At 50.4% G+C, this 25,461-nt stretch overlaps 1 protein-coding gene across 1 annotated transcript; it reads left to right on the top strand.

The window, feature by feature from the left end:
• The first annotated feature begins 7 nt into the window (after nucleotides 1–7).
• ALOXE3 (arachidonate lipoxygenase 3) lies at nucleotides 8–20,043 on the top strand. Its single transcript, XM_032498743.1, is given in 16 exon segments — nucleotides 8–377; nucleotides 1,010–1,214; nucleotides 2,318–2,399; nucleotides 2,940–3,059; nucleotides 3,351–3,476; nucleotides 5,957–6,060; nucleotides 6,601–6,773; nucleotides 7,480–7,623; nucleotides 7,728–7,862; nucleotides 7,864–7,932; nucleotides 8,025–8,111; nucleotides 8,569–8,738; nucleotides 9,294–9,415; nucleotides 13,359–13,459; nucleotides 14,034–14,204; nucleotides 19,135–20,043. Coding segments are annotated over 16 exon segments (2,136 nt in total). The 5' UTR covers nucleotides 8–230; the 3' UTR covers nucleotides 19,315–20,043.
• Nucleotides 20,044–25,461: the final 5,418 nt, after the last annotated feature.

Below are 25,461 nucleotides of genomic sequence, written 5' to 3'. Positions count from 1 at the left end.
CGGGGAAAGGGAGCCCTCAGCAAGCTCCCACAGAGGCCTGGAACTTCGGATGAGAGAGCCCCAGAGCATTCCAGAGAAAGCTGGGCTTTTCCTCAGAGGCCTAACCTGCCCCCCAGACCCTCACATAGAGGCTCAGCAGCTCAACAGCCCAGCAGCCCAGCCCTGCTTGGCCTGCCGCTCATATTCTCCAAGTTGGCTGCCAGGGTAGGCACCCCTCCTCCCTTCCCATCATGGCCGTGTACTGTGTGCGTGTGACCACTGGTTCCTACCTGATGGCTGGCACACTGGACAACATTTTTGTCACACTGGTGGGCACATGTGGTGAGAGCCCCAAGCAGCGGCTGGATCGCCTGGGCAGGGACTTCGCCCCTGGATCGGTGAGTAAAGAGGAGCAAGGGAGGAGTGACCCCGAAAGGCAGGGCCAGCTGGGGACCCTCACGGAGAGGAGGGTTTTTCCTCCAAGATTCATCAAATCCTGCAGAACTCAGGATGCTGGCCCTGCCCTGGTCACCACCCCTATTGTGGTACCTGTCTTTCCTGGGGATGATAAACTGTACCCAGACAGGGCTGTGAAAAAGAAGCCCTGGGCCAGGGCTCAGAAGAATTCTGCTGGCTTCCTAGCTCCTCCTCCAGTAATTGAAAGTGTGCTTTGGGAAAGCCGCTTGCCTTCTCTTAACCTGGGTTTCCTCTTCCCTGGAAGGGGTCTGCCTGCCTCTGTCAGGCCCCAGGATTGTTTGCTGGTGGCCTACACACAGTGGAGGCTCCAAGCAGGCCAGGCAAGTAGAAGTCCAGAATCCACTCTGGTCACACAGGGCTCCTTGCAGCCACATGGCTGCTTCTGCCCAGTTGAAGGCTGTCTTTTTCTAATTCATGCAAAGGCACCACATGGGTTAAAGGCAGCTCAGCTTTATATGCCAAAATAGGTGTAAGTGTAGACACACTTTCCAAGGTGCAAGGATGACCCTGGCAGTTCCTTGCCTCTCATCTGCTCACTCTCATGGCCCCCCAGGTGCAGAAGTACAAGGTGCGCTGCTCAGCGGAGCTGGGTGAGCTCTTGCTGCTGCGTCTACACAAGGAACGCTACGCTTTCCTTTCGACGGACTCCTGGTACTGCAGCCGCATCCGTGTCACTGCCCCGGATGGTACCCTTTCCCACTTTCCCTGCTATCAATGGATTGAGGGTTACTGTACCATAGAACTTCGACCAGGAACAGGTGGGCCAGAGACAGGGGCTGGCCTGGGCTGCAGGAGGCCTCTGCTGGGATCAGGGGTGGGCTCTCAGAGCCCAGGGTGAGGGAATAGGGCTGGGGTTAGGGTAACTGGAACTCAGGGTGTTCTGAAAAAATAAATTCCTAACACTCTGAAATGCAGGGGCTTTCTGGGCAGTATTTCCCCCTCTGGAAATACAGAGGCTAGATGCCCATGCTCTCTCTCTTTCTTTCTCTCTCTCTCTCTCTCTCTCCCTCTCTCTCTCTCTCTCTCTCTCTCTCTCTCTCTCACACACACACACACACACCGCTCAGGGACACACACACGAACACACTCAGACTGTGGTTTGCTCACCATGCCTTCTGCCCTCCCCTATAGTCCACTCCTCTGAGAGGAATTCACCTGCAAGCTGAGGTACTGGGTTTCAACAGAGAGAGAGGCCCTGAATGTTTAGAAAATTTAGCTGGAGAGGCCCTGGCCACTACTACTGGCTTTTCTGGTTTGGATGAAGTCCCTGTGAGGTGCTGGTCAGATTCTTTCTTGAATCTAGGGGGTCTTTCAAGGATGCTTGAGCATCTTTAGCCTCTGGACTTCCATGTCTTCTGAGCTGTCTCATCTCGAGAGGCAAGACTAGAGCTAGTCTGAGTGCTGAAAAGAGACTTAGGGATGAGAGATGATGTTCTAGGTCAAGGTGAGGCAAGTGAATGTTACCCTTGGTAACAAAGTGAGTCCTTCACAGACTCCACTCCAAACCCCCATATCATCACTTCACAAAGTATATTCGTTCATTTGTCAAGTATATGTTAAGTGCACGGTGCCAGGCACCAGGCTAGATGCTGGGAACACAAAAAACGAATATGATATGACTTCCTCCCCCAAGGAGTTTTACAGGCTTAGAAAGGAGACAGAAATGAAAACAATCAGAAAGAGTGTTGCAATTTGGGGGAGAGGTTGTCCTGAATACCCTCTACTGATTAATGCACAAAGAACGTGGGACACCCGCATCGCTTAGGGATGGGTTTAAGGGGTGGGGGTTCAGGCAAAGTATGCTAGAGGAGGTGTTGTCTGAAAAAAGACTTATTCGATGAGTGATTTTCATTCCCCACAGCAAGAACTATTTGTCAGGACTCCCTCCCTCTCCTTCTGGACCACAGGAAACGTGAACTCCAGGACCGACAGGAGTGCTACCGGTGAGGGTGGCCTAATTTCACTTCTTCTTACTCTGACCCAATCCTTAATCAGACTGTTACTAACTCTGACCTCAGTTTCAACTTTGGGGGCCCAGTCCTGAGCAGGACCCTCATTTAAACCTAAGCTCAATCTACCCAAGTCCAGATCCAGAATGCCAGTACCAACAACTGGCCCAATATCATCAGTGAATCCACACTCAGTCCTCAGCTATCCTGGATTCGATCCCAGTGTCAGACATGACCCTAGTATTGACCAATCTCAGCCCATCCTCAGCCTCACCCCTAAACCAGCCATGCTCCTGATCTCAATACAAACCCAAGTCTACATCAGCCTGAACATTCATGTCACCCTCAAGTGTGACCCTGATCTGAAGCCCAGTACCTTCAGGTAAAAAAAAAAAAAAAAAAAAACCCTTTAATTCTGTCACCTATCCAGAAAGTGGGTGGTTTGGGGGAGCTTCAATTTAAAGTCATGTCTTTAAAAGCGAAGGCTCCTGTTTACCCCAAGCTTCACTCGCCACCTCTGACCTCTTTTGGAAGCTGGAAAGTCTATGCCCCTGGCTTCCCGGGCATCATAGACGTCAGCAGCTTTGAGGAGATGGAATCAGACAAGAAATTTGCCTTGACCAAGACGACACCCTGTGCAGACCAGGGCAACAGGTGAGGGTGGACTGAGGTTTAGGGAAGAAGCTGGCAGGGTGTGATGTGAAGGGTTTGTTTTAAGGACAGGGCCTGGGCAGCCTAGAGGTCGGATCACTGGCAAGTGCAGTTTGATTCAAGTGTCCGGAGCAGAATTGGGCAGGGATAGCCCCAGGGGTCCGGCTGAAAGAAGGGGAGTGAGGGGAGGCCTGGGGACTCTGGGGAAGGAGAGAGGGAAGGAATTAAGGGGAGGGGGCTGTGGGTCCCTCTGACTGATTTCTGAACTGCCCCACAACCCTCTCCGGTCCCCAGCAGCAGGAATCGGTACCTGCCCGGCTTCCCCATGAAAATTGACATCCCGTCCCTGCTGTACATGGAGCCCAATATTCGCTACTCGGCCACCAAGACGACGTCGCTGCTCTTCAATGCCATCCCCACGTGAGGCCACTGCCCTCTCTGCCCTCCACTCACTCTCCCTTCTCCTCTGATGCACATCCACATCTCTGCCCCACTCTCCCCCTCTTTGCCCCCAGCCTCCCCTCTCCCTGTCCCCAGTCTCCTCAAAGCAACTCCATTCTCTAGTTCCCCATCACCTTCTCTTTGCTCCTTAGTCATCCCTTCTCTTTCCATTTTTCAAACCAATAGGATTCACTGAGCACCTACTCTATGCAGAGCATGGTCCCAGGCACTGTTGGTGGGACCACGCTGAGTAGGACCAGAGAGGCCCAGCCCTTAAGCTTTAAGGAGATGGTCAGGCCACCTCAGGTTCAATTCCCAGACCAATACTTTCTAACTGTATGACCTTGATTTTCACTTAACCTTTAAACACTCTTCTCATTTGTAAAATGACAATAATATTCATACCTACACATAGGGATGGGGGAGAATTTAATGAGTTAACACACAGCACAAATAATCTTTCAATAGATGTTACGGAGTAGCAGCATGAGGATATAGTCTTGGCCCTGACAAACTCACAGTCTCTGCAGGAGACACAGAGTACGGTTAATTAGCAATTGGAGGGGTCATGAGCAGCTCAAGTCTGAGGCTCTGAGTGTAATGTGGCTGGAGGGGGTACAGTTGACACCTGGTGCCTAGAGGAGGCGGCGGTCAGAGGGGGCCAGAAGGTGGCTGCTGTGGAGATAGGTGGGATTGAAGCTTTGCGCTGGGGAGAGGAGAGAGGTGGGGAGAGAAGGTGGGTCCTGGGCAGACCCAGGTTGTAGTGAGGTGGGAGGAGTGGGGGGCTCAGCCATCTGTGCAGTGGTTGTGCTAGGAGGCTGGAGCAAGGAGCTGGATCCTCATGTTCTGGGCTTTGATGCCAGAATTGTTCTTCTGGAGAAAGACTAGTGGGAGAGGGTGCAGAGGTGATGTGGGGCAGGTAGTTTGGGGACGTCTGCAGTGGGTTGGGGCACACAGGCAGACCCAGGGCTCTGACTTCAGGACAAGGACCTGCTGGGAGGCCCTCGCAGGGCTGAGGGACCAGAGGAGCGTCTCGGAAGGTAGAGTCATCTGAGTTGGTCCCCAGATGGATATATTGGTCTATGCAAGGGAGCGCCTAGGAGACCAGGACAGCTGGTGTGGGGCTCAGAGAAGGGCCGATGGGCAATTGGTAGCTGTCTGGTCATTTATGGGGAGGTATCACCAGGCTTTAGTGTGGGGCGACTACAGGGTGTCCTGAAGGACGTGTGCGGCAGGCCTTGGAAAAGGAAGGCCTTTTGTTTCCCCTCTCTTGCCTCCTCAGCCTCTGCTTTAATGACCGAGCTCCCACCCAGTTTCCCCATCTCCTGGAGCCCAAGTGGGCAGGTGCTCAGCAAAGGCTCATGGAAGGAGGACTGAGCAGCTTAGTGAGCATGTAGGAACCTGTCCCTTTGGCTTGTCAGGTCACTAATGCCCCCCTGCCTTCTCCAGGTGCCCACACTCTACCCAGCACATCAGCATCCTTCCACAGCCTACCTTACTGACCAACTGCCACAAACCCATCTGCTTTATGTTCCGTTCCTTTTTTTGACTTGGCTAGCTGTTGAATGATTATTATGAACTGAGCATGTCAAGGCATACAGAGCCCAGTCCTGGCCCTAAGGAGCCCATAGTATAAAAGAAGTTGATATGAATACACTGATATAATGAAGGGAGTGATGTAATGAACAGTTTACAATCTAACGAAAGAAAGTGATGAGTATTTTGTGAAAGGTACACACAAGCCGTGTGTTTGGGGCTGGAGTCGGGTGCAGCAATCAGGCCATCCATGCTCCACGAGGGACTCTGCATCTAAAACATACATGGGACAGATGGGTTTCATACTAGGTGGAGATGTTGGAGATGGTTTTCTAGGTGAGGCACAGCTTGAACAAAGCCCTGAACAGGGGAGAAAGCACACTTCATTTCAAGCATTTTTTCCTGATTATAACATAACAGAAGCTCATTGCAAAAAAATGCAAATAGTAAAGACAGCCACGAAGTGAAGAGTGCGCAGCCCAAGCCCGCTTTTACCAGTCCACAGTGCAAAGTACATCACTGGCTATGTTTATTGAGAAGGCTGTGGGTTGGTCTTGGTTACTGCACAGGGCGGGAGAAAAATGCCAAAGGTCGGTAGAAATTGTCTGGTGGGGAGTTTCCTAGGCACCCTTAGCAGCCAGGACAGAGCGGAGCCAGTGAAGGTCTGTGACAAGATGGGAGCTTGGAGAAAGCAGGCCGAAACGCCAGTGAGGACTTGTCTGTGCTGCCCGCACCATCTTTACACAACACACTTGCGTGGTCACCCCTACAAAGCCCCAGGTGGCCTCCAGACTTTACTCCCATGTGGACTGTTAGGTACCCCAGCTCTAAGCATTGACCTCGTTGGATCTCTCTAGGCTGTGGGCACAGAGCCCTAGGCAGCCCTCACCCCCGAGGCCCCACGCTCTCTTCCCCACCCACAGGTCCTTGGGCATGAAGCTTCGAGGGCTGCTGGACCGCAAGGGCTCCTGGAAGAGGCTGGGTGATATCCGGAATATCTTGCGGTGCCACAAGACCGTCACTTCAGGTGTGCAGAAGCAGGCAGGAGATGTCCAGCCTCCATGCTCAGACCCCTCTGCCCCATCCTGGGAAAGGGCCCTCTTCCAGCCCTCTCAGGGGGACTACTGGATTCCAGTGGTAGGGGGTCCTGATTTCACTGATGGCAATCTCCCAAATTCCCCTCAGGAATCCATCTCTCCTTCCTCTGAGAGGGGACAAGAATAGGGGAGTGGGGACAGAGAGATACTCTGCTTCCCTGGGAGAGGGTCAAGGATCATTTAGGGAGTCCTAATTTGACACACTGCCTCTCTTCCTCTACCCCTGCCACCAAGAGTTCTGGGTTTTGGGGCCAGACTTGGGTGCAGATCCCTGCTCTGCCACTCAACTGAGCAAGTCACTCCATCTCTTCAGCTTACAGTGTCCAGTGTTAAAATGAAGATGTAATTATACCTACTCATAGGATCACTGGGAGGAGAGGCCAAACGACAGTGATGAGCAAAGGGTCGGGCAGAGCATGATCTAGGGAGGCAGCTTCCAGCCCAGCTGGCTCCCCTCTCTTGTCCCCTAGAGTATGTCACAGAGCATTGGCGTGAAGACCACTTTTTTGGGTACCAATACCTGAACGGTGTCAATCCTGTCATGCTCCATTGCCTCTCCAGCTTGCCCAGCAAGCTGCCTGTCACCCATGACATGGTGGCCCCTGTGCTGGGACCAGGGACCTGCTTGCAGACAGAGCTAGAGGTGGGTGTGTTGCCAGTAGGGAAAAGGGGTGGGTGTGGAGGGTAAGGGTTGGGTGCTGGGACTGCATCCAGCCTGCAGGCCTCATCCCCTAGCCTTGCACCTTTTAAGTAGAGCAGATGCGAGACATGAGTGAGGGCCAGAGGGGGCTCAGGCCTGAGGCCTCAGATGGGGCCTGCTGACCTTGTATGATTGGGCGTGACAGCCTGGAGGAGGAGGCCCTGCCCCTGTTCCTAGGCCTCCAAGATCCCAGGTGCTGAAGAACACTTTCAGAACAGGCCAAAGGCAGTGCCAGTTGACACAGCAGGCACAGTCCTGGAGAACTGGGAACTCTGAAGGTGAGGGAAAATATGATCCCTCAGGCATCCTCCAGAAGACTGGAGATGTGGTTGGTGAATTCTTATTGTGTGTTGATTTTGCTGTTATTGAACACACTGAAGTCTTCAGAGTTGAGAGTAGGAAAGACCAGGTATGGGGGGAGGATGCTGGCTTGTCCAAGCCGGGAAGCCAGGTGAGAGGTTGCACAACGAGGGATTCAGCTGGACCTCATTCTGGACATTCTGGGAAGGCTGGGGTACTCGGCGCTGGCCATTAGTGCAGGCACCAAGCATTATTGAGGCCCAGGAGGGGATGGGAATGGGCAGAGAACCCAGAGGGAAGCAGAGCACAGGTGGGAAGGAAATTCTAAGCCTAGGTGCGCCTTCCCCAGAAGGGGAACATCTTCCTAGCAGACTACTGGATCCTGGCCGAGGTCCCGGTCCACTGCCTAAATGGTCGCACACAGTATGTGGCCGCCCCGCTCTGCCTGTTGTGGCTCAACCCCCAAGGGGCGCTGGTGCCCCTGGCCATCCAGGTGAGCCTATAGGGGGACTAGAGTGGGGGCCAGGCTTCGAGGGCAGGGTCTCGGGGGCACACTAGCAGTCCTGAGCCTCACCCCTTTGTTATACCTGGACGCAGCTCAGCCAGACCCCTGGGCCCAATAGCCCCATCTTTCTGCCCACTGACTCTGACTGGGACTGGCTGCTGGCCAAGACGTGGGTGCGCAACTCTGAGTTCCTGGTGCACGAGAACAACACGCACTTTTTGTGCACAGCATTTGCTGTGTGAGGCCTTCGCCATGGCTACACTGCGTCAGCTGCCACTCTGCCATCCTATCTACAAGGTCTGGGTGACCCTGGGTGGGGGCCAGAGGGAGCGGACCATTGCCACCTTCTCCCCTGACCTTCGGCTCCTGTGACCTCATCCCGTTCACAGCTCCTGCTTCCCCACACTCGCTACACGCTGCAAGTGAACACCATTGCACGGGCCACGCTGCTCAACCCTGAGGGCCTTGTGGACAAAGTGCGGCCTCTTTGCTGGGCCTCCACCCCAACCCCGGCCCTGGGGCCCCTCTTTGCCCGCCCACAAACCCTGTCCATCTCCCAGTCCTGCCAGCCCCTTTCCCACAAGCCCCGCCCACAAACTCACCCTCCGGGCCCACCTCCTCAGCCTCTGGTTCCAAAGGCTCCTTGAGGTGCACAGGGCATCCCCAGCCTGAGCAAAGCTCCCACTGACCCTATGCTGGCTCTCCCCTCCAGGCCTACCATTCTTCTAGTTACCAAATACCTAAGGATTCCCTCCTAGGTACATAGCAGAACTGAGACCCTGCGTGGCCCTCGTCATGCCCCTATGGGTGTTTGATCTGCGGTCTGGGACTCTTTGAAAAATCCCCTCTGCTAAGTCTCTAGCCCCATCTCATCCCCAGGCACGGGGGTGGGGGTTGGGCTGGCCTGGGAGCCGAGCTGTGTTGTGTCCTCAGGTAACATCCATCGGGAGGCAAGGCCTCCTCTACCTCATGAGCACCGGTCTGGCCCACTTCACCTACACCAATTTCTGCCTTCCGGACAGCCTGCGGGCCCGCGGAGTCCTGGCCATCCCCAACTACCATTACCGAGATGATGGGCTGAAGATCTGGGTGGCCATTGAGAGGTGTGGACCTGGGGACCTGCGGTCAATCTGGCCCCACTAGGGCCTCCGGGCCTAGGGGCAGTGTGGACCCACGGGCTCATGTGGGCTGGGTGCTGGAGGCACCCCCAGGGTGAGAGTTGGGGTTGGGGTTCCCTGTGAATGGCAGGTGGCTGTGGGCTGGAGAGGGGCTGGGCGGTGGGTAAATGCATGGAAGGCAGGGAAGGACGGGGTGTCCAGGGGGAGGCAGGGCAGGGGCAGCAGCTGGGTGCGGGCTGGGCCTCCAGGAGAGCAGGCCTTCCCTTGTCCTGGGTGCTGAGGGGGAGGCGATGCAGCCAGTCAGGCTCTCCTCGGTGCCCTCTCCCCTAGCACCCATGAGTCCAGAGAGGGGGTGAGACTTGAGGGAAGCCGGAACACTGGGGTTTCAACTGGATCTGGGGATCCCTGCTGAATTCCCATGGACTCCCAGTGGACTCTGGGCGTCTGGCTCTCCCCAGCCTGGGCGGCACTGGGCCTTGGTTTTTGGGTTAGGCCTGAGCCCAGGGTCACCAGTGCAGCACAGATGCCTCTTTCCTGCAGCTTTGTCTCAGAAGTTGTGGGCTACTATTACCCCGGTGACACGTCTGTGCAGCAGGATTCGGAGCTGCAGGCCTGGGTTGGCGAGATCTTTGCTCAGGCGTTTCTGGGCCGGGAAAGCTCAGGTATTCCCCCTCATCGTCCAACCACAAACTCCCAATGACCCTGTGCCCCTGCCAGCTCCACCATGATTCAGTTCTTATTCACTGACCAGCCTCTGAACTAGCCCCAGCAAACAGCTAAGGAACAGGCACAGAGAAGGCTGCACAGGCAGTAAGTGCCAGAGGCAAGAACCAGAGCCGGCTCTCAATGTCTTCAAAACCCTTGCTTTCAGCCACTACACGGTGCCCCTCTGTCCCTGCTTGACCTGTACCGCCTATTCACTTCTGCTTGCTGAGGTCTGTGGATGTGTTGCATCATGTGGTAGGAGCCATCTCTAGCCTCAAGCAGAGAATTCTGGAACCCTCTCTCATACCCTCTGATGCCCCTCCAGCCACCAAGCTCTCTCTCACTTCTTTTGGTTTCATGGAGTAACTCGGTTCTGCCGTTGCCTGATTCCACCTTATTTATGCCTGTCACCCGCCCCTAACTCTCTCTTCTCTTCCGACGCTGCCTGAGAGGCCCACCGACACCAGTGGCCTCTTAGGCCTCCTTGGCTTAACCTCAGTGCAAGCAGATGCCTCAGACCGTCCTTCCTTCCTTAAAGTCTTCCCTTCGCTCCAGGGAGGAGGTGACTTTTAGCTGACTTAGCACTTCTGGTGGCCACCCAGGGGAATTCATGTTTGGGGAGACCCAGGGGAGGAGGTGTCAGGAGGACCCAGGTCACCCCAAAGTAGAATGAATAGCTGTTGACAGCCCTATGAAGCCTTTTTTTTTTAAACAAAATTTGTGAACATACAGAAAAGTAGAGGGTATAACATAATGAACACCCATTTACCACCACCTAGATACAATTCCTAACATCTTGCCATATTTGGTTAAGCTGTTGCTTTTGTGTGTTGCTGAACTGTTTTATGGTGAAGTACACATATTCATATTTCACCTCTAATGAGTATGCATCTCAAAAAAAAACTAGCTTCTCTACAGAACCACAGTGCAGTCGTCACACTTAACAGAACTGACACTAATCGTCAGTACCATCCTCTTACCACTCCATATTCAAATTTCCTCACTCGTCGGATTCTCCCCAGTTGATCTGGTTGATTCTGGAGCCAATCAAGGGCCACAAAACACATTTGTTTGTTTTGACTCTAAGGTCCCTCTTACTTTAGGACAGCCCCCTCTACCCTTTTTTAAATCACATGATGTCTGACAAGGGCTACTGGAAACCTATGACTAGTCTCACCTTCCGAATTTATCAGACTGCTTCCTCATGATGTCCTTCATCTTGTTCCTCGACCTGCTGTAGTTTTTGTCAACCAGAAGTAATATCTAGAGGTTAAATATTTTTGGCAGGAGTATTTCCCAGGCGATGCTGTGTTCTCTGCATTACATCATACTGGGAGGCACATGATATCAGGTTTTCTCACTACTGATGCCAAGCGTGATTTCTGGGTTAAGGTGGTGGCAGCCACATCTCTTTTGGGTCTTTTAAAGGGCGGCCCCTCCCTGTGCTTTGCAAACCTACTGTTAATCAGGCGTGTCCCGATCCTGACTGCTTCTCCTCCACGGCCAGCCATTTTTCTTTTTGGGGTTGTTTGTTTTCTATTTAAGACCCAGAGGGAAATCAACTCTCTCTTTCTTTATTCAACTTGCCTCTGATTTAATACATCAGACCATTCTTCAGACTGACAAACATCTCTTCCAACCAGTACAACACATTCATTCATTAACCTTAGTCGGCATGCCTTTTGCTTCCATATTTCAAAGGGAAAAAAACCATACGAGCTACAGCAAAAATCCCATAGATGTTCTGATTTCTTTGCTTTTTTTTTTTTCCAGTCCTCAAGGTTAGACTATCAACCAGGAACAGAACATTCTGAAAATTCCCACATACTCCCAGGCAGATACCCAGTCCTTCCTCCAAACCTCACTCCCTGCTCTGTTACATCAGCCTCTTGCCCGTCATCCTGACTCCAAGCCTTGGCGCCACCTTGACTCATGTTCCCCAACGTCTTCCTCCTCAAATCCAGTTGGGTGGCTAATCCTATTGTCCCCGTCATTTACCACTGTCACCACCCTAGTCCCAGTCCTCTCACTACTTCTGCAGTGTGGCAGCCACCTCTTAACCCGTCCCACCTCTCCCAGCCTCTCGCTGCTTACCTGCCGATTCCGTGGGGCCACCGCCCCTGTAATCCTCTGAAATATGCCCAGAAATCACCTGGCCTGGCACATGGCAGCAGTCTCACCTCCGACTAAGTCCCTTTCCTATCCCCTCATCTTGCTTATGCCCTGTGCCTTCCCACTCTGGTTTCCTACCCTCTTGTGCATTCACTTCATTCAACCAGTAATTACTGGCCTCTTAATACTTATTAAGTATTGTTCCAAGTGCTGGGTTTCAGCAGCGAACATGACAGACAAAAATCTTGGCCTTCATGAAGTTTAACATTCTTGTGAGGAGATGCAGAATATAAACATGCAAATACGTCAGGTGGTTATGAATGCTAAGAAGAACAGAAGAGCATCGAGGATATAGCATGTTGAGGTAGGGGGATTATTTCAGTTAGGTGTTCAGGGAAGGCCTCTCTGAGGAGGTGACGTCTGACAGAGCTGTGAAGGAAGGGAGGGTAGTTCTGTGGGTAACTGGGTAAGAGTGTGCAGGCAGAGGTGGGGTCAGTGCAAAGGCCCTGAGGTGGGAGTGTGCCGGTGGGTTGGAGGGCACAAGAACTGTGTGGCTGAGAAGAGTTAAGTGAGAAGGAGAAAAGCAGGGAAGGAAAAGAAGTTAGAGAAGGAATGAGAGCCAGATCAAGTGCGGCCCTGGTGAGGCAAGCGAGAGGGGACGCCCTTAGTGGACTTTAGCTCAGGGTGACACAGTTGATTTATGATTCTGAAGAATCACTCGCTCTGGCTGTCGTGTAAAGAACGGGCTGTTACGAGCATAGGTGGAAGCAGTCAGGTTCACCCAGGAGTGACGTGTTGGAGACAGGGGTGATGAGATGAGACCAGCTTCTCGAAGTATTTGCTGATTTGTGTGGTATGGGACAAAAAGGGGCACGAGTGTGCAGATTTTGGCCCAGGCAACTGGACAAAGAGCACTGAAATGGGGCCACTGTCAGAGAGATGGGCTTGGGGAGTGTCAGGGTAGGGAGTCAAGCATTAGGTTCTAGGTATTAAATCTGAGATGCCTTGTAGACACTCAGGCAGAGGTGGCAGCGCAGGTTGGGGCCCCCTGCTGAGTCTAGAGTTCAGGGGTCAGAGATGAGAATTTGGGAGTCATCAGCCAGTGGGAGGTGGTGAAAGCCACAGTCTTGGATGGGACCAGCGAGGTACAGAGAAAAGAAGACCAAGGGCCGTGCCTAAAAATGTCTTCCTCTGTCTTCCTTCTATTCAAAGCTCACCCATTCTTCAACTCAGGAGGGCCCCTTCTCTTCCTCCAGGGAAGTCTCCTGAACCACACTAGCCCCACTGCCCTGCCTGCCCTCTCCTCAAAGAGCTCAGCCCTAGCCTTAAAGCTCCTTCTGCTTTCATCACTGTGAGTTTTAAAGCGGCCCCCTCTCTGGCTGTCTGTCTCTGCCACTAAAGCCCGCAGCGAGTGATCTGCTCCTAAGCGCATGGACACATCTCGGTGAATTGGGTAGAGTTAAATCTTTAAGCACTAATATGGGCTGCAGACAGAAGTGCCGTGGCAGTCAGGGAGAGGCAGCTTGGCTGTCACCTCGGACCTGGCTCTCCTGCTGTGAGCTCTGCCGGCTGGGCGTTTTCTGGTCTGATCCCAGCACCCACTTCAGAGGCCACACATTAGTGATGACCATCCCTAACCTCAGTCCAACCCTAATCCTAGTCTAAAGATGGTGGCGGCCAAATGTTCAGTCTGCACTTCTTCACTCTCCCCCTGCAGTGAGCCCCAGCCCTGAGCTGCCCTTAAGAATCTGGTCCCCTCCATCCACACCCTCCTCCCCCCACACTCAGGCTTCCCACGCCGGCTGTGCAGCCCAGGAGAGCTCGTGAAGTTCCTCACTGCAATCATCTTCAACTGCTCCGCCCAGCACGCCGCTGTCAACAGTGGGCAGGTGAGACTGCAGAGGGCAGACCTGGGGGACCCTGGGCCACGCGGCGTTAGGCTCAGCAATGGACAGAGCTGGTCAGGGTGATGGGGGTTTATAATCAGGGCTGGGGTTGGAATGGCGATTGGGTGGAGTGAAGGGCTGGTGTCGGATGATGACTGCAGTGGAGCCGGGTCCAAATTTGTAATGGTGACTCAAGTGGGGCTGAGGTGGGAGTAGAACTGATGGGCTCCTGCCATGGATGAGACACAACCAGGTGGACGAGCAGGTTGCTCTGCATAGCTTGTCAGTCCATGGCCCATTTCTAGAGTTACCTCTACTCTGGGTCCTCCTCCTTCCTAGATGACTTGCTCCATCCAGTCCTAGAGCATTGGGCAGGGAGTGACTAGGGGTAAGCCAGGCTCCTGCCACCCTTTTGGAACCTTTCTACCTTATACCTCTCCATTTCTTCCCTTTCCATGACCCCCTTATTTCCCAACTGCAAGACCTGGGATGGTGGGGACAGGAACAGGGATGTTGAAGAGGGAGATGGCTCTCCCCATCTGGCCAGCTGACTCAACTGGGGTGGGGGTTTCCACAGCATGACTTTGGGGTCTGGATGCCCAATGCCCCATCATCCATGAGGCAGCCCCCGCCCCAGACCAAGGGGACCACCACCCTGAAGAGTTACTTAGACACTCTCCCGGAAGTGAACACCACCTGTAACAACATTCTCCTCTTCTGGTTGGTCAGCCAAGAGCCCAAGGATCAGGTGTGTATGTTGGAGGGCTCTGCAGGTGGAGGGTAGTTTGCAGGGCCTGGTTAGTGGAGGTGGAGCTGTTCCAGGGAGTTTGGGGGCTGACTGCTGGCATTTATGCCCACTACTGAGCTGCCTGGGGTTCTTCAGTTTCTTCAGGAAATGATAGGTGATCCCCAAAGACATACATTGAAGCAAATACCAGTTCAGTGGTGGGGGCACAACTTCCATCTAACTCACCAGCTTATGAATCCATCCACCTATCTGTCCATCCATCAGCCTATCCAACCATTTACTCATCCATCACCATTCATCCATCAATCCCTCATTCTTTCACCCAAATATTCAACACATGTTTGCTGGATCCCTCTCATGTGTCAGCACAGTGATAGGCACCAGGCACATAAAGTTGAGAACTTCCTGCCTTCAAGGAGCCTATGGTCACAAACAAGGTCCTACTGAATAGCACAAGGAACTATATTCAATAGCTTGTAATGGCATATAATGAAAAAGAATATGAAAAGGAATATATATTATATATATATGTGTGTGTGTGTGTATATATATATATGCATATATATATATATAAATGAATCACCATGCTGTTCACGAGAAATTAACACAACATTGTAAATTGACTATACTTCAATTAAAAAAAAAAAGAATCTTATGGTCTAGTTGATGAGACACACAAAGAAGTGGAAAAGGGCAGCACAGTGAGGTAGGAATTATTCAGTAATTCCTCCATTCAATGTGTACTTCTCAAGCACCTGCAATGTGCTAACTGGTGGACAGTTAGGAACCTTGATGTTGTGAGCTTACTGTCTAGTGACAGAGGTAAGGATGGGGCCCTGTAGAACCTGACCAAGTCTGGGCAAACCTGGGAAGGCTTCCTGGAGGGAGTGACATCTAAGATGAAATCTTGAGGACAAGTAGGAGTTTAGCAGACAAAGGAGGGGCAGGGTTAGTTTCTAGGCAGAAGGAAGGACTCTATCAACTGAAGTGAAGTGAAGGTGAGAGTCTATTGGTGTGTTTGTAGGAGCACAAACAGTTCATTGTGGGCACAGTATTTATTCAAAGGACAAAGGGGAACTGCTGAAGAGTTTGAGCCAGGGGTGACATGGCTAAATTCGTGCTTTAGCAAGGGCGCTTCTGTGGCTGTGCAGACGGGTGGGAGGGGCAACTTTGGAGGCAGGAATGTCAGCGAGGAGGCTGCTAGTTAGGCTAGGCCAGGGGAGCAGCCCTTTAATCACCAATTACCATCATCTCCACTTACACACTAGGTTATCAGTCATGCCTCTGCCTTCCTCGTCAGTCCCCAAGTCCTCTGCAATTATGGAATATCCTCATTTCTCACGCTTGATTCCATTTGGCACAGATGTTTTACCTCCTTAACAAGTTTTAACTTACTGTCTCATCGCCGGGGAATGCAGGAACTCGTCCTTGGATGTTGCTCCCCTCTGGTCCCATTTCCCAAGGCTTTGGAGACCATTTCTGTCATTATAAAGGAAAAAAATCTATTTTTTGTCTACTCACAGAATACTCTGTTACTACTCTCACCACTCTCACTCAATATTTCCAGACACCAAATGTGTGGAGGTGGTTTCCACACCAAGCAATTCTCTGAAACCAGCTGGGGGACCCATAATATAACTTAATTCTAACACTCTCTACCTGGAGACAGCAACAGATGCCACAGGTTAAGGGCTTAGACCCACAAGGCTGCTCCTCCACTCCCCCCCACCCCCTTCAGATGCCAATCACAAGTCCAGCTTGTCCTCTGAGCTTTTGACCAACCAGCTGTAAGAGGTTTCTAAGAGCCTCTCCTCAGTTTTGATTATTTGCTGGAACAGCTCACAGGACTCAGGAAAATAGTTTACTTACTAGATTACTGGTTTATTTTAAAAAAGATACAGGGGGGAGGGTATAGCTCAGTGGTAGAGTACATGCTTAGCATACACGAGGTCCTGGGTTAAATCCCCAGTACCTCCTCTAAAAATAAACAAACATAATTAACTCCCCCAACCAAAAAAAAAAAAAAAAAGGAAAAAAACCCCCAAATTTTAAAAAGAGCTTTAACTTATAAGAAAAGAAACATATAAATAAAAAATAAAAAGATACAACTCAGGAACAGCCAGATGGAAGAGATACATAGAGCCAGGTGTGTGGGAAGGGGCTCGGAGCTTCCGTGCTTTCTCCGGGCACATCGCCTCCCCAGCACCCCCACTGTTCATCAACCTGGAAGCTCTCCAAACTTATACTTAGGGAATTTTATGGAGGTTCATTACGTAGGCGCAATTGATTGATCAAATTATTGGCCTCTGGCGGTGAATTCAACTTTCTGACCCCTTTCCCTCCCCAGAGGTTGGGGGGTGGGACTGAAAGTTCTAACTCTCTAGTCACAAGGTAGACTCCCCTGACAACCAGTCTCCAACCTTAGGGGCTTTCCAGGAGCACCTCATTAACAGAAACTCAGGTGTGGTTGAAAAGGGCTTATTATGAATAACGAAAGATACCTTCAATACTCTTATCACTTACAAAATTGTAAGCGTTTCAGGAACTCTGTGCCGGAAATGGGAGAAAGACCAAATATATATTTCTTATTATAAATCACAGTATCACAGTGGAGAGGGCTGAGCACTCAAGAGTGTGAGAGTGGAGAGTTCCCTCCTCCTAAGTCAGTGGGAAGTTTCACCTGGAAAGTTCTAACAACAACAATACTCATATTTGTCATTTCTTGAGGGTCCATCACATCGCAGTCGTTAATCAGACACCTTATGTGCACTATTTGAAAATACAAAATAAATAAGGAGCTATATTTAAAATGCTTAACACAGTGTTCAATAAATGGTAGCTCCAATTTACAGGAGAGAAAAGTGAGGTTCAGAGACACTAGGTGGTTTGCCCAAGGTCACAGCTAGTAAGTAGGCTTTGAACCCAGTCTGTCATATTTCTGTGTTTTGCGTCATTGATAGTGACACTATAGTTTCAGAAATTAGACGTTAATCTGGTAAATAAGACATAAAACTGATTCTCTGAAAAGATCAATAAAATAAAGGAATTAGAGACTATTCTAATCAAGAAAAAAAAACATTAACGTACAACGTTAGGAATGGAAAAGGCACAGGGCCACACATACAGAGAAGACCAAGAAAATTAGAAGAAAATACTACTTAACAGTTTTATGCAAACAAATTTGGGAAACCCACATGAAATAAATGACTTTTTAGGAAAACCTAACAAAAACACCAGAAGCGATGAAAACCATACATAAATAGAAAAGGTTGTGAGAGATCCGATCTCTCTCCTTGTAAAGGGAGATTCTGATAAACCAGTCAGTCCTAAATCATTCAAACTCTTGAAAGTATAGAAAAAAAAACTGTAAGCTTCCCAAATCATTTTGCTGGGAACCCTGATACCAGCACCTGGCAAAGACAGTGCTCTTAAGAAGAGAGGTGGGTCTCTGGGAGAGGGTTTCGAGTCCCAGATCCACACTTCCCACCTATGTGACCTTGGATATGTAATTGAGCCTCTCTAAGCCTCAGTTTGTTTCTTTATCTGTAAAGTGCATATGAAGAGAGTACCTGTTTTATAGGATTGTCATGCCATTGTGATGGTTCACTAAAGCGCTTGCAACTTGTTAGCTGTAACTAAGAAAATAAAATCACAAACTTGGTTCCACTTAGCTACAATGATCTCAAAAACGTATCATCAGCCAATGAAGGCCAACAGTAAATAGTAAAAGAATAACACACCATGATGAAGTCTAGTTTATTCTAGCAATGAAAGGAATGAAAGGTTGGTTCAACCTTATGAAATCTAACAATATAATTCGTTACATCAATAAAGAAACACAGCATATAATCATCTCACTATAGGCTGAGAGAGCATTTGATAAGTGAACAGCCATTACTAATAAAAACTCCCTGTAAAATGAAACACCATTACGGAGTTTTGATAAAATATATTTCGGAAAACAAAAGAAAACACTGTAGTTATGGTCAATAGGGGTCTTATTAAATTCAGGGAGAAGAAAACAAGGCTGTGATTTAACACTGTTCTGGAAGGCTTTGCTGGTGCAATAATATAAGACAAAGAATTTCTAAAAACATCAAGATTGTTGGCAACAGTTACATTGTATGAAGGTTATTTTAAACGAGCAGTGTGTGCTGGTTAGGAAGCTGGCCCCATGAACTGTGAACTGGGTGTGTGGTGTGGTCAGGCAGAGGCCAGTCCCGTACTGCCACACCATGGCACTGACTGAAGTCCATTGCCGTGTTTCTTGGCTGTGGTTGGCTACGCTGTCAAGTATGAGAGTGTAGCGCTGGTGACTGTGCTGGGAAAAGTTTCACTATGTCTGTTGACTGGGGAGATGCCGCCCACTTGGTTGTTTTCAGGTGTTGACTTTTGTGAAATTGTGAGGTAATTGGTGTTTTCTTGGGTGTATTCGCTGGAGTGTGTTCATGTTAATTTCAGCTGTGTTATGAATGTGGTTGTGTTCTTTCAGTTTATAAAACAGTGGCCCAGGTACTGGAAGGGACCTTTAAAGATTTTCTAGGCAAAAAGAAAAAAAAGAAAGAAAGAAAGAAAGAAAAAGATTTCTCTGCCAATTCATCCACTTTCAGATGCAGAAACTGAATCTCAGAGTCAAGAGTCACAGTCAGAAGGTTCCCAGCAGAGGAAGCAGGAACCTTAGGTCCCACTCTGGGCCCCACTCTGTGGGCTGCGGGTGTCCGGGCTGCTCTGTGCAGGCTGCTGGAGTGGTGGTTTGGGGGTTTGGAAGAGTTTGTGTTTACGGGAGCCGTGGCTGGGTCACGCCTTTAGACGCCACCTTAACTATATTTGTTGGCAAACGTGATCCTTTATTATTCTCCACCCTGTCCTGAACTTTGTCTTGACACCCCCCCCCACCCCCCTCGCCTTCCCGCACCCGATTTTCTCCCAGCGGCCCCTAGGCACCTACCCGGATGAGCACTTCACCGAGGACGCCCCGCGCAGGAGCATCGCCGCCTTCCAGAACCGCCTGGCCCAGATCTCGCGAGACATCCGGGAGCGGAACCGGGGGCTGGAGCTGCCCTATGCCTACCTGGACCCTCCCCTCATTGAGAACAGCGTCTCCATTTAACCCCTTCCTCCTACCACGCGGAAAGCCCAAGCATGAGGAGGGCCGGCTTCTTAGGGTCCTCCAGGCTCTTCCATCCTCCCTGTTCTCCGTCAACTTGAACATTCTTTGCACATGCGGACCTTTTCCACCCTACATGGCTCTAGCATCATATGACCTGGACCCTGAGCTGGGGACCAATACAGTAGTACCCAAGATAAGACGCTAGTTAAAGTCAAATGCAGAACATGCGCCCTGAAAGGAAGGAACCCCATCACCCTTTACCTTACTTTGGGCAGCCTCCTGTGAAAACCTAGCTTACTCCTTTTTCTGAAAATCTACCTCCTCCCATTGGGACCCCCAGCTTGGGACTCTGAGCCTTCCTTCCCAGTCCTCCCCGATTCCAAAACTCTTTCTCTCACCTTTCCCCTTTGTTTAGACTTTCCTCCCAGCCTAGCACCAACTCAATCCAACTTCCTTCTCTGGAAAAACCTGTAAACTGGGCAAGGAAGGATGTGTGCCCTGAATCTGCCATGTGGTCCACTTTGACCCCAGCATCTTTAAGGGGAGGGTTAGAATTAGAGCCCAGGTAGCCTGGATCTCTAGCTGGAGTTCTCAGGGCCAGGCTCCCCGCCTTGGGTATGTGTAGGGGGAGTCTCTTCCCAGCTCTTACCTATCCTCACTATCATTCCCCCCAACACACACTTTTTGTCTTTGAGTCTGATAAGTTCAATAAAAATCAACGTACTTGGCTCCCACTTCATTTTTATTCTGGTATGTGTGTATATGTAGGTGGATGGGGTACTAGGGAATTAGAGAAGGAAGGAGAAGCAATGAATGCCTGGATCAGCTGCTCTGGAGACAGGAAACCTCCCAGCTCAACCCACCACCTAGCCAGGCCCTACATTCCTTTACCTCCCAGAGTGTGTCATTCATCAGGAGATGAAGGGATATTCAGACTCAAGGAGCCAATACTAAAATTTAGGTATTTTGAAAAGCCTGAGAATCCAGCCTCTGGGTGTGGGAGTTATTAGCTTTGCTACTGAGATCTGGTTCCTCTTCTGGACACATGGAAGACTCAACCTCTGGCTCTCTTGTGGATGGGTGGCGTCATGGATGAGTTTTGGGCAACAAGCTATGAGCAGAAGTGATGCAAGTCATCTCCAGTCTGGAGCATTTAATTGGTGGCACACACTCTCCAGAGTTCTCTCTGCTTCTCTGTTCAAGACGCATGTGTTGAGATGGCACTTCCATCAGCTTCTGTCTTTGAGGGACTAGAGCAGAGGCCCTGCTGACCTGAGCTGGGCACCAAGCTGAGAAATAAACTTTTGTTAGGTTTAGCCATTGAGATTGTGGGATTGTTTTTTGTTGCAGCATAATCTAGCCCACTCTGACTAAAACAGATGGTAAGCTGGGGAGTCTGATGTCCTCCCTTCCAGCCCTGTAGCCCTTAAAAACAGAGATCTGTGCAGACCTCAAGTCAGTCATCCATATCTTTCACCACAGTCACCCAACCTTTCCAATTTCCTGCTTCCCCAGACCTCAGAGCCAGCTCCCCTTACCTCCTCTGCCTCCTGAGTCAAATTCTGTACCTGACCAAACCCTGGTCACAGTCTTTCTCTGGCCAGTCCAGTGTACTTGGAGGGTGAGGGTGGGGCAGCCCTTGGCTCTGCCAAAGGTCAGATTTTCACCTCCTGCACCTGTGATACTGGGAGAAGAGGATTCTCATGACATTGTGCATGAAGAGGCATGTTTGGGGATGTATCACCTGTAGATTTCAACCTGAGACTGTAGCCAAAATCACCAGACTTTTCTCATCTTGGAACAAAATCCACGATGAAGAAATACCCAATGGCGCCCCCTTGTGGCCAGGAGGACTGTGGCAGAGACTGGATGTGAGGTGGCCCCTTAAACTGGGCTTTGACTTGGAACAGGCTGACCAGGATACGCTGCTGTGACGTTAAGGCACATTCAGGCAGCCTGGCTTTCCAAGAAAACACACTTCTTGGCCTTCACCACAGTTGGCATTAGAAGACATGCTTATCCTAAAAATGCGCCCAAGCCGGAGATGGCAGGACCAGTGAGGATCATTGGAATCAGGTTTCCCAGAAAGCCAGCTGGGAGGAAGATTTACTAGGGAGACATACCTGGCCGCATGCACGTAGGATTCTATGGGGGCTCTGGCCACTTCAGGGAACAGGATGTGGGGAGGGGCTCATGTAAATAAAGCTCCTGTCAGAAAGGGGGCTTCCCCCAGCTTGCCCTCTGACGCCTCTGTGCTTTTCCATCAGTCTTCAAGGCAACCAGTATGATGTAGAGGGAAGCATGCCAGCCCTCTTTCCGCAGCTGGCTTTGAGCAAGTCCCTTAGCCTCAGTGGCCCTGATTTGTCAAATAAACGGAAAATCCCTTCCAGCATCGATGGTCTCCATGTGCTTGCCTCATGGCTCCTGTCTCCCTAGACGCTATGTGAGGGGTACTGCAGGAACCAGCTGTGAATTGCCCTGGCATGATCCTTACTTCCACTGGCTTACAGGGGCAGACCCAAAACACATACACAAACACATAAACAAATCCTTTCAGCTGGTTGCGAGTGCAGTCAGCGGATAAACCAAGCAGTGTGTTAGCATGACTCGGGGGAGAAGGAAGCATTAGGTCAGGTGATCAGAAAAGGCCACTCTAAGGAGGTGACAGTTGAGCTGAGACTTGGTTGACAAGAACAAAACACTCAAAACAGCTTGTGAGAAATGTGTTACAAAGCAGGACAGGGCAAGTGCAAGGGACTTGAAGGGCATGTGTTTGAGGCCAGAGTGGCTGGAATAGGTGACCTGGGGTGGACAGAAGCTGAGTCATGCACAATCTTATAGTCCACAGTTAAGTCCTTGGATTTGATTCCAAGTGCAACACTGTGTTAAGCTCTGGCTTACAGCAGGGGAGTGACCCAATTTGATTTTTCCCCTCTGTTTTAGTGGGAGTGGAGCTCCAGGGGTTGCTCTGAGCCTTGCAGGGTGGTGGTGGTAGGGGTGCCCCAGCAGTGAGGACTCAGTTTCCTGTGTGGGTGGCCCATTGTGAGCCACCCAGTGAGCCTGCATCTTTCCCAGGGGCCTCTCCTGCTCTCCAGGTCCACCCCTGGTCAAGGAGAACCAGTTCTTCAGCCCAGCAAGCACCTACCCAGAATCGTGCATCCACATTTTGGCTGTAACTGGGCAGTGCCCCATCTACATCCTAGTGCCTAATCTCTTCCATGTCCCCGGCCATGTTCACGTCCTCATAATCCCCATCTCTGTTTCTGTTTCCCTTGGGACCCCAATTCTCACTCCCACCTTGAGCTCTGATCAAACCCAGAGCCACCACTCCTGTTTTTTTTGAGACAGAGGGACTGGCTGGAGGGAGACCTATTGATGGTGGGTTATGATTTGAGGAGGCAGATTTTGGGGAATGGAGAGAGATCCCCATTGTTTGTGGTGACACCCAAACTCCTCTACACCATCAGCTCCCTCCATTTCCCCAAGGTCCCCTCCCATGCTACCTTCCAGGCTGCCTGTATACCCCTACCTCCTTTCCACCCCAGACAGAGTGATCTTACCACTGGATTAGAAGGATAAGGCTGGGCCTCTCACCTCTGCTGCTCCAGGACCCTACATCCCAGAGGGGCCTGGAGGTGCAGTTTCCCAATGCCCTGAGCCTCAATTCCCCCTCCACTGGCCCTGGTCTTCACTGAGCCTTAGCAGCCCCCTGGGGTCATAACCTCAAGGGATGGGGAGTGGGTAGAAGGCAGGAGACTGGAGAGATTTACATATAATTTACATCTTAAGAAGGAAATTTGCATCTTCAGGTTCTTAGCATCACCCAAGAGTCATCAGGGTGGCTGAACAGAGCCCAGGCATTGTGCCCAGGCAAATAAGACAGCCCTGCCAGTCACCCATAGCATCAGCATGACCTTCATCCCCAGCCTCTCCCCAGTCTTGCCTCCATCCCCTTAACCCATTCCCCTTTTGCACATCATTTCCTGCCCCTCACCTCATCTTTACCCCTATCTAGCTCTCATTTCTGAATTTTCACCCTAATTCCAACCCAGTCATTTTTTCAGCTTCCAACCCTGATCTCCTCATCACTAATCCATGGAACCATTAAGAACCATGTTTTAAGAGTCTCCCAGTTACCAGGTACTGTGCCAGGAGGTGGGGAGAAAACCAATCCAAGTTATGGGCAGTCTAATCTAGTGGGGAAGACAGATATCAATCAAAGATGATAGCTACAGTGCTGTGAGAGCCATTAAGAGTTAAATCTGGCCTTTCTTGATGAAGCAATTATCAAGCTAAGATCTGAAGGAAGAGGAAACATTATTCAGGTCCAAGAGGTTGAGCAGGAATAGTATGTGCAAAGGCCCTGTGGTTGGAAGGAGTTGACCTCACTTCCTTCATGTCTTTATTCCAAATTTCCCTTCTCAAAGAGCCCTTCCCTGGTTACTCTATTTCTAAAGTTTGCTCCCCTAGACTTTATATTATCCTTCCCTGTTTTTTAGTTTCTCTTCAGCATTTATCACTCTTTATCATGGCATTTCATTCACTTGGTAATTAGTTAATATGGTCTGTTTCTCTCACTAGAATATAAGCTCCATGAGGGAGAGCAGGGATTTACTTTGGTTACATTGTATTCTTAGGGCCTCACACAGTGCTGGGAACATAGGCAGGGCTCCACAGTCTGCTGATGAATGAATGAGAGGCACCTAGTCCCAGACAGAAGAGATCAAAGGGGAACGTGGTGGGGGATGAGACCCTTGAGTTAGGTGTGGGCGCCATGTGAAAGGATGATGTCATTGTCCCAAAGGTGAGTTGTCTGCCGGGCTTGATCAGGGGTGGGGTGGGGGGTTGGGCATGACATGAGATTTGGGTTCTCACTCCCAAACTTAAACCACATCCCTACCCCTGAGCTCAACCTGAACTGCAATCTCTTCCCCATTTCTTACCACATCCCAAATCTACTGGAACCATCTCTTCATCTCAGAATCCCTGCCCTCCTCCACCCTTATGTGACCCAGACACTGTGAGACCTTCCCTTGATGGTGATGGAAGGGTGCCACCAGGGAGGAATGCTGGGCTGGCGCTTCCTGTTGGCAGGGGCTGCCCTTGGGAGGCAGAAGGAAAGAGGGCAGGTCCAGAAAAGGGGCTGAGAGCATAATTCTCTCCTCACATCACTCTCCTTGGGTCCCAAACGCTAGCTGCTGAGTGTAGAATTTCATCCTTTTTCATCATCTCATGCTAATCCCAGCGCCTCCCTAAACTCAGCCCTAACCCAGGGCCTGATCCCACCTCAGTCCTCATGGCTCTGGCTTCTGTGATTCTATCAGAAACTCACCCCCAATCCCAGTCCCCCTCCCATTCCGGGTATATTTTCTTCGGAGCACTTACTATCCAAAACAACACCGCACAAACGACTGTTTACTGTTGCTTGCCCTTGTGTGCACTGTGTGCCTCCTTCGTAGCTGCAGTGCCTAGAACAGCGTCTGAAACACTGTGCCTGCGCCAAAAACATCTCCTAAATGAATGAAGGTGTGAAGGAATGAATTACCTGATTCCCAACAAACCCAGTTCCACTGGAGCTCAGCCCTGACTCCCGCCCTCTTCCTAGCTTCATTCTTTTTGTTTCTTTTTGTTTTGGGTAATGGTGTGTACTTTACAAAATTGAGGGATAACATGGATACAGTGAAATACAAACAGTGCCTTATACTCTACCCAGGTCAAGGTATGGAACATTTCTATCTCCCTGTGTGGCCCCCCTCGTAGGTGCTCAGTCAGTATTCTATCCCAGGACGCCTCACAGGTCTGTCTTTTATAAGAATTACTTAGTTTTCCCTGTTCTTGAACTTTCTATCAGTGGAATGACAGAGGGTATACTCATATCTGGCTTCTGTCACTCAATATAATCTTTGTGAGTTTCATTCCTGTTGCAGGTTTTTGGGTTTTGTTTTTTTTTTAATGTTTTAGGGTTTTTCTCTTATTGCTGGATAGAATTCTATGTTTTGATTACACCACAAACTATATATCCATTCTTTAGCTTAATTCTTATGCCTCAAATTCCACTCCAACTGTCTTCTACTTTTGTATTCAATCCCAGTCCCTCCTCAGTTGATCCTGGCCCCACAGGAAGCAGTAGCTACCCACCCCCTCCCA

The sequence above is a fragment of the Camelus ferus genome, chromosome 16 (assembly GCF_009834535.1).
Source record: "Camelus ferus isolate YT-003-E chromosome 16, BCGSAC_Cfer_1.0, whole genome shotgun sequence".
In the NCBI taxonomy this organism is placed as follows: Eukaryota; Metazoa; Chordata; class Mammalia; order Artiodactyla; family Camelidae; genus Camelus; species Camelus ferus.
The sequence above is the reverse complement of the archived record's forward strand: the minus strand, read 5'-3'. Positions and strand labels throughout refer to the sequence as shown.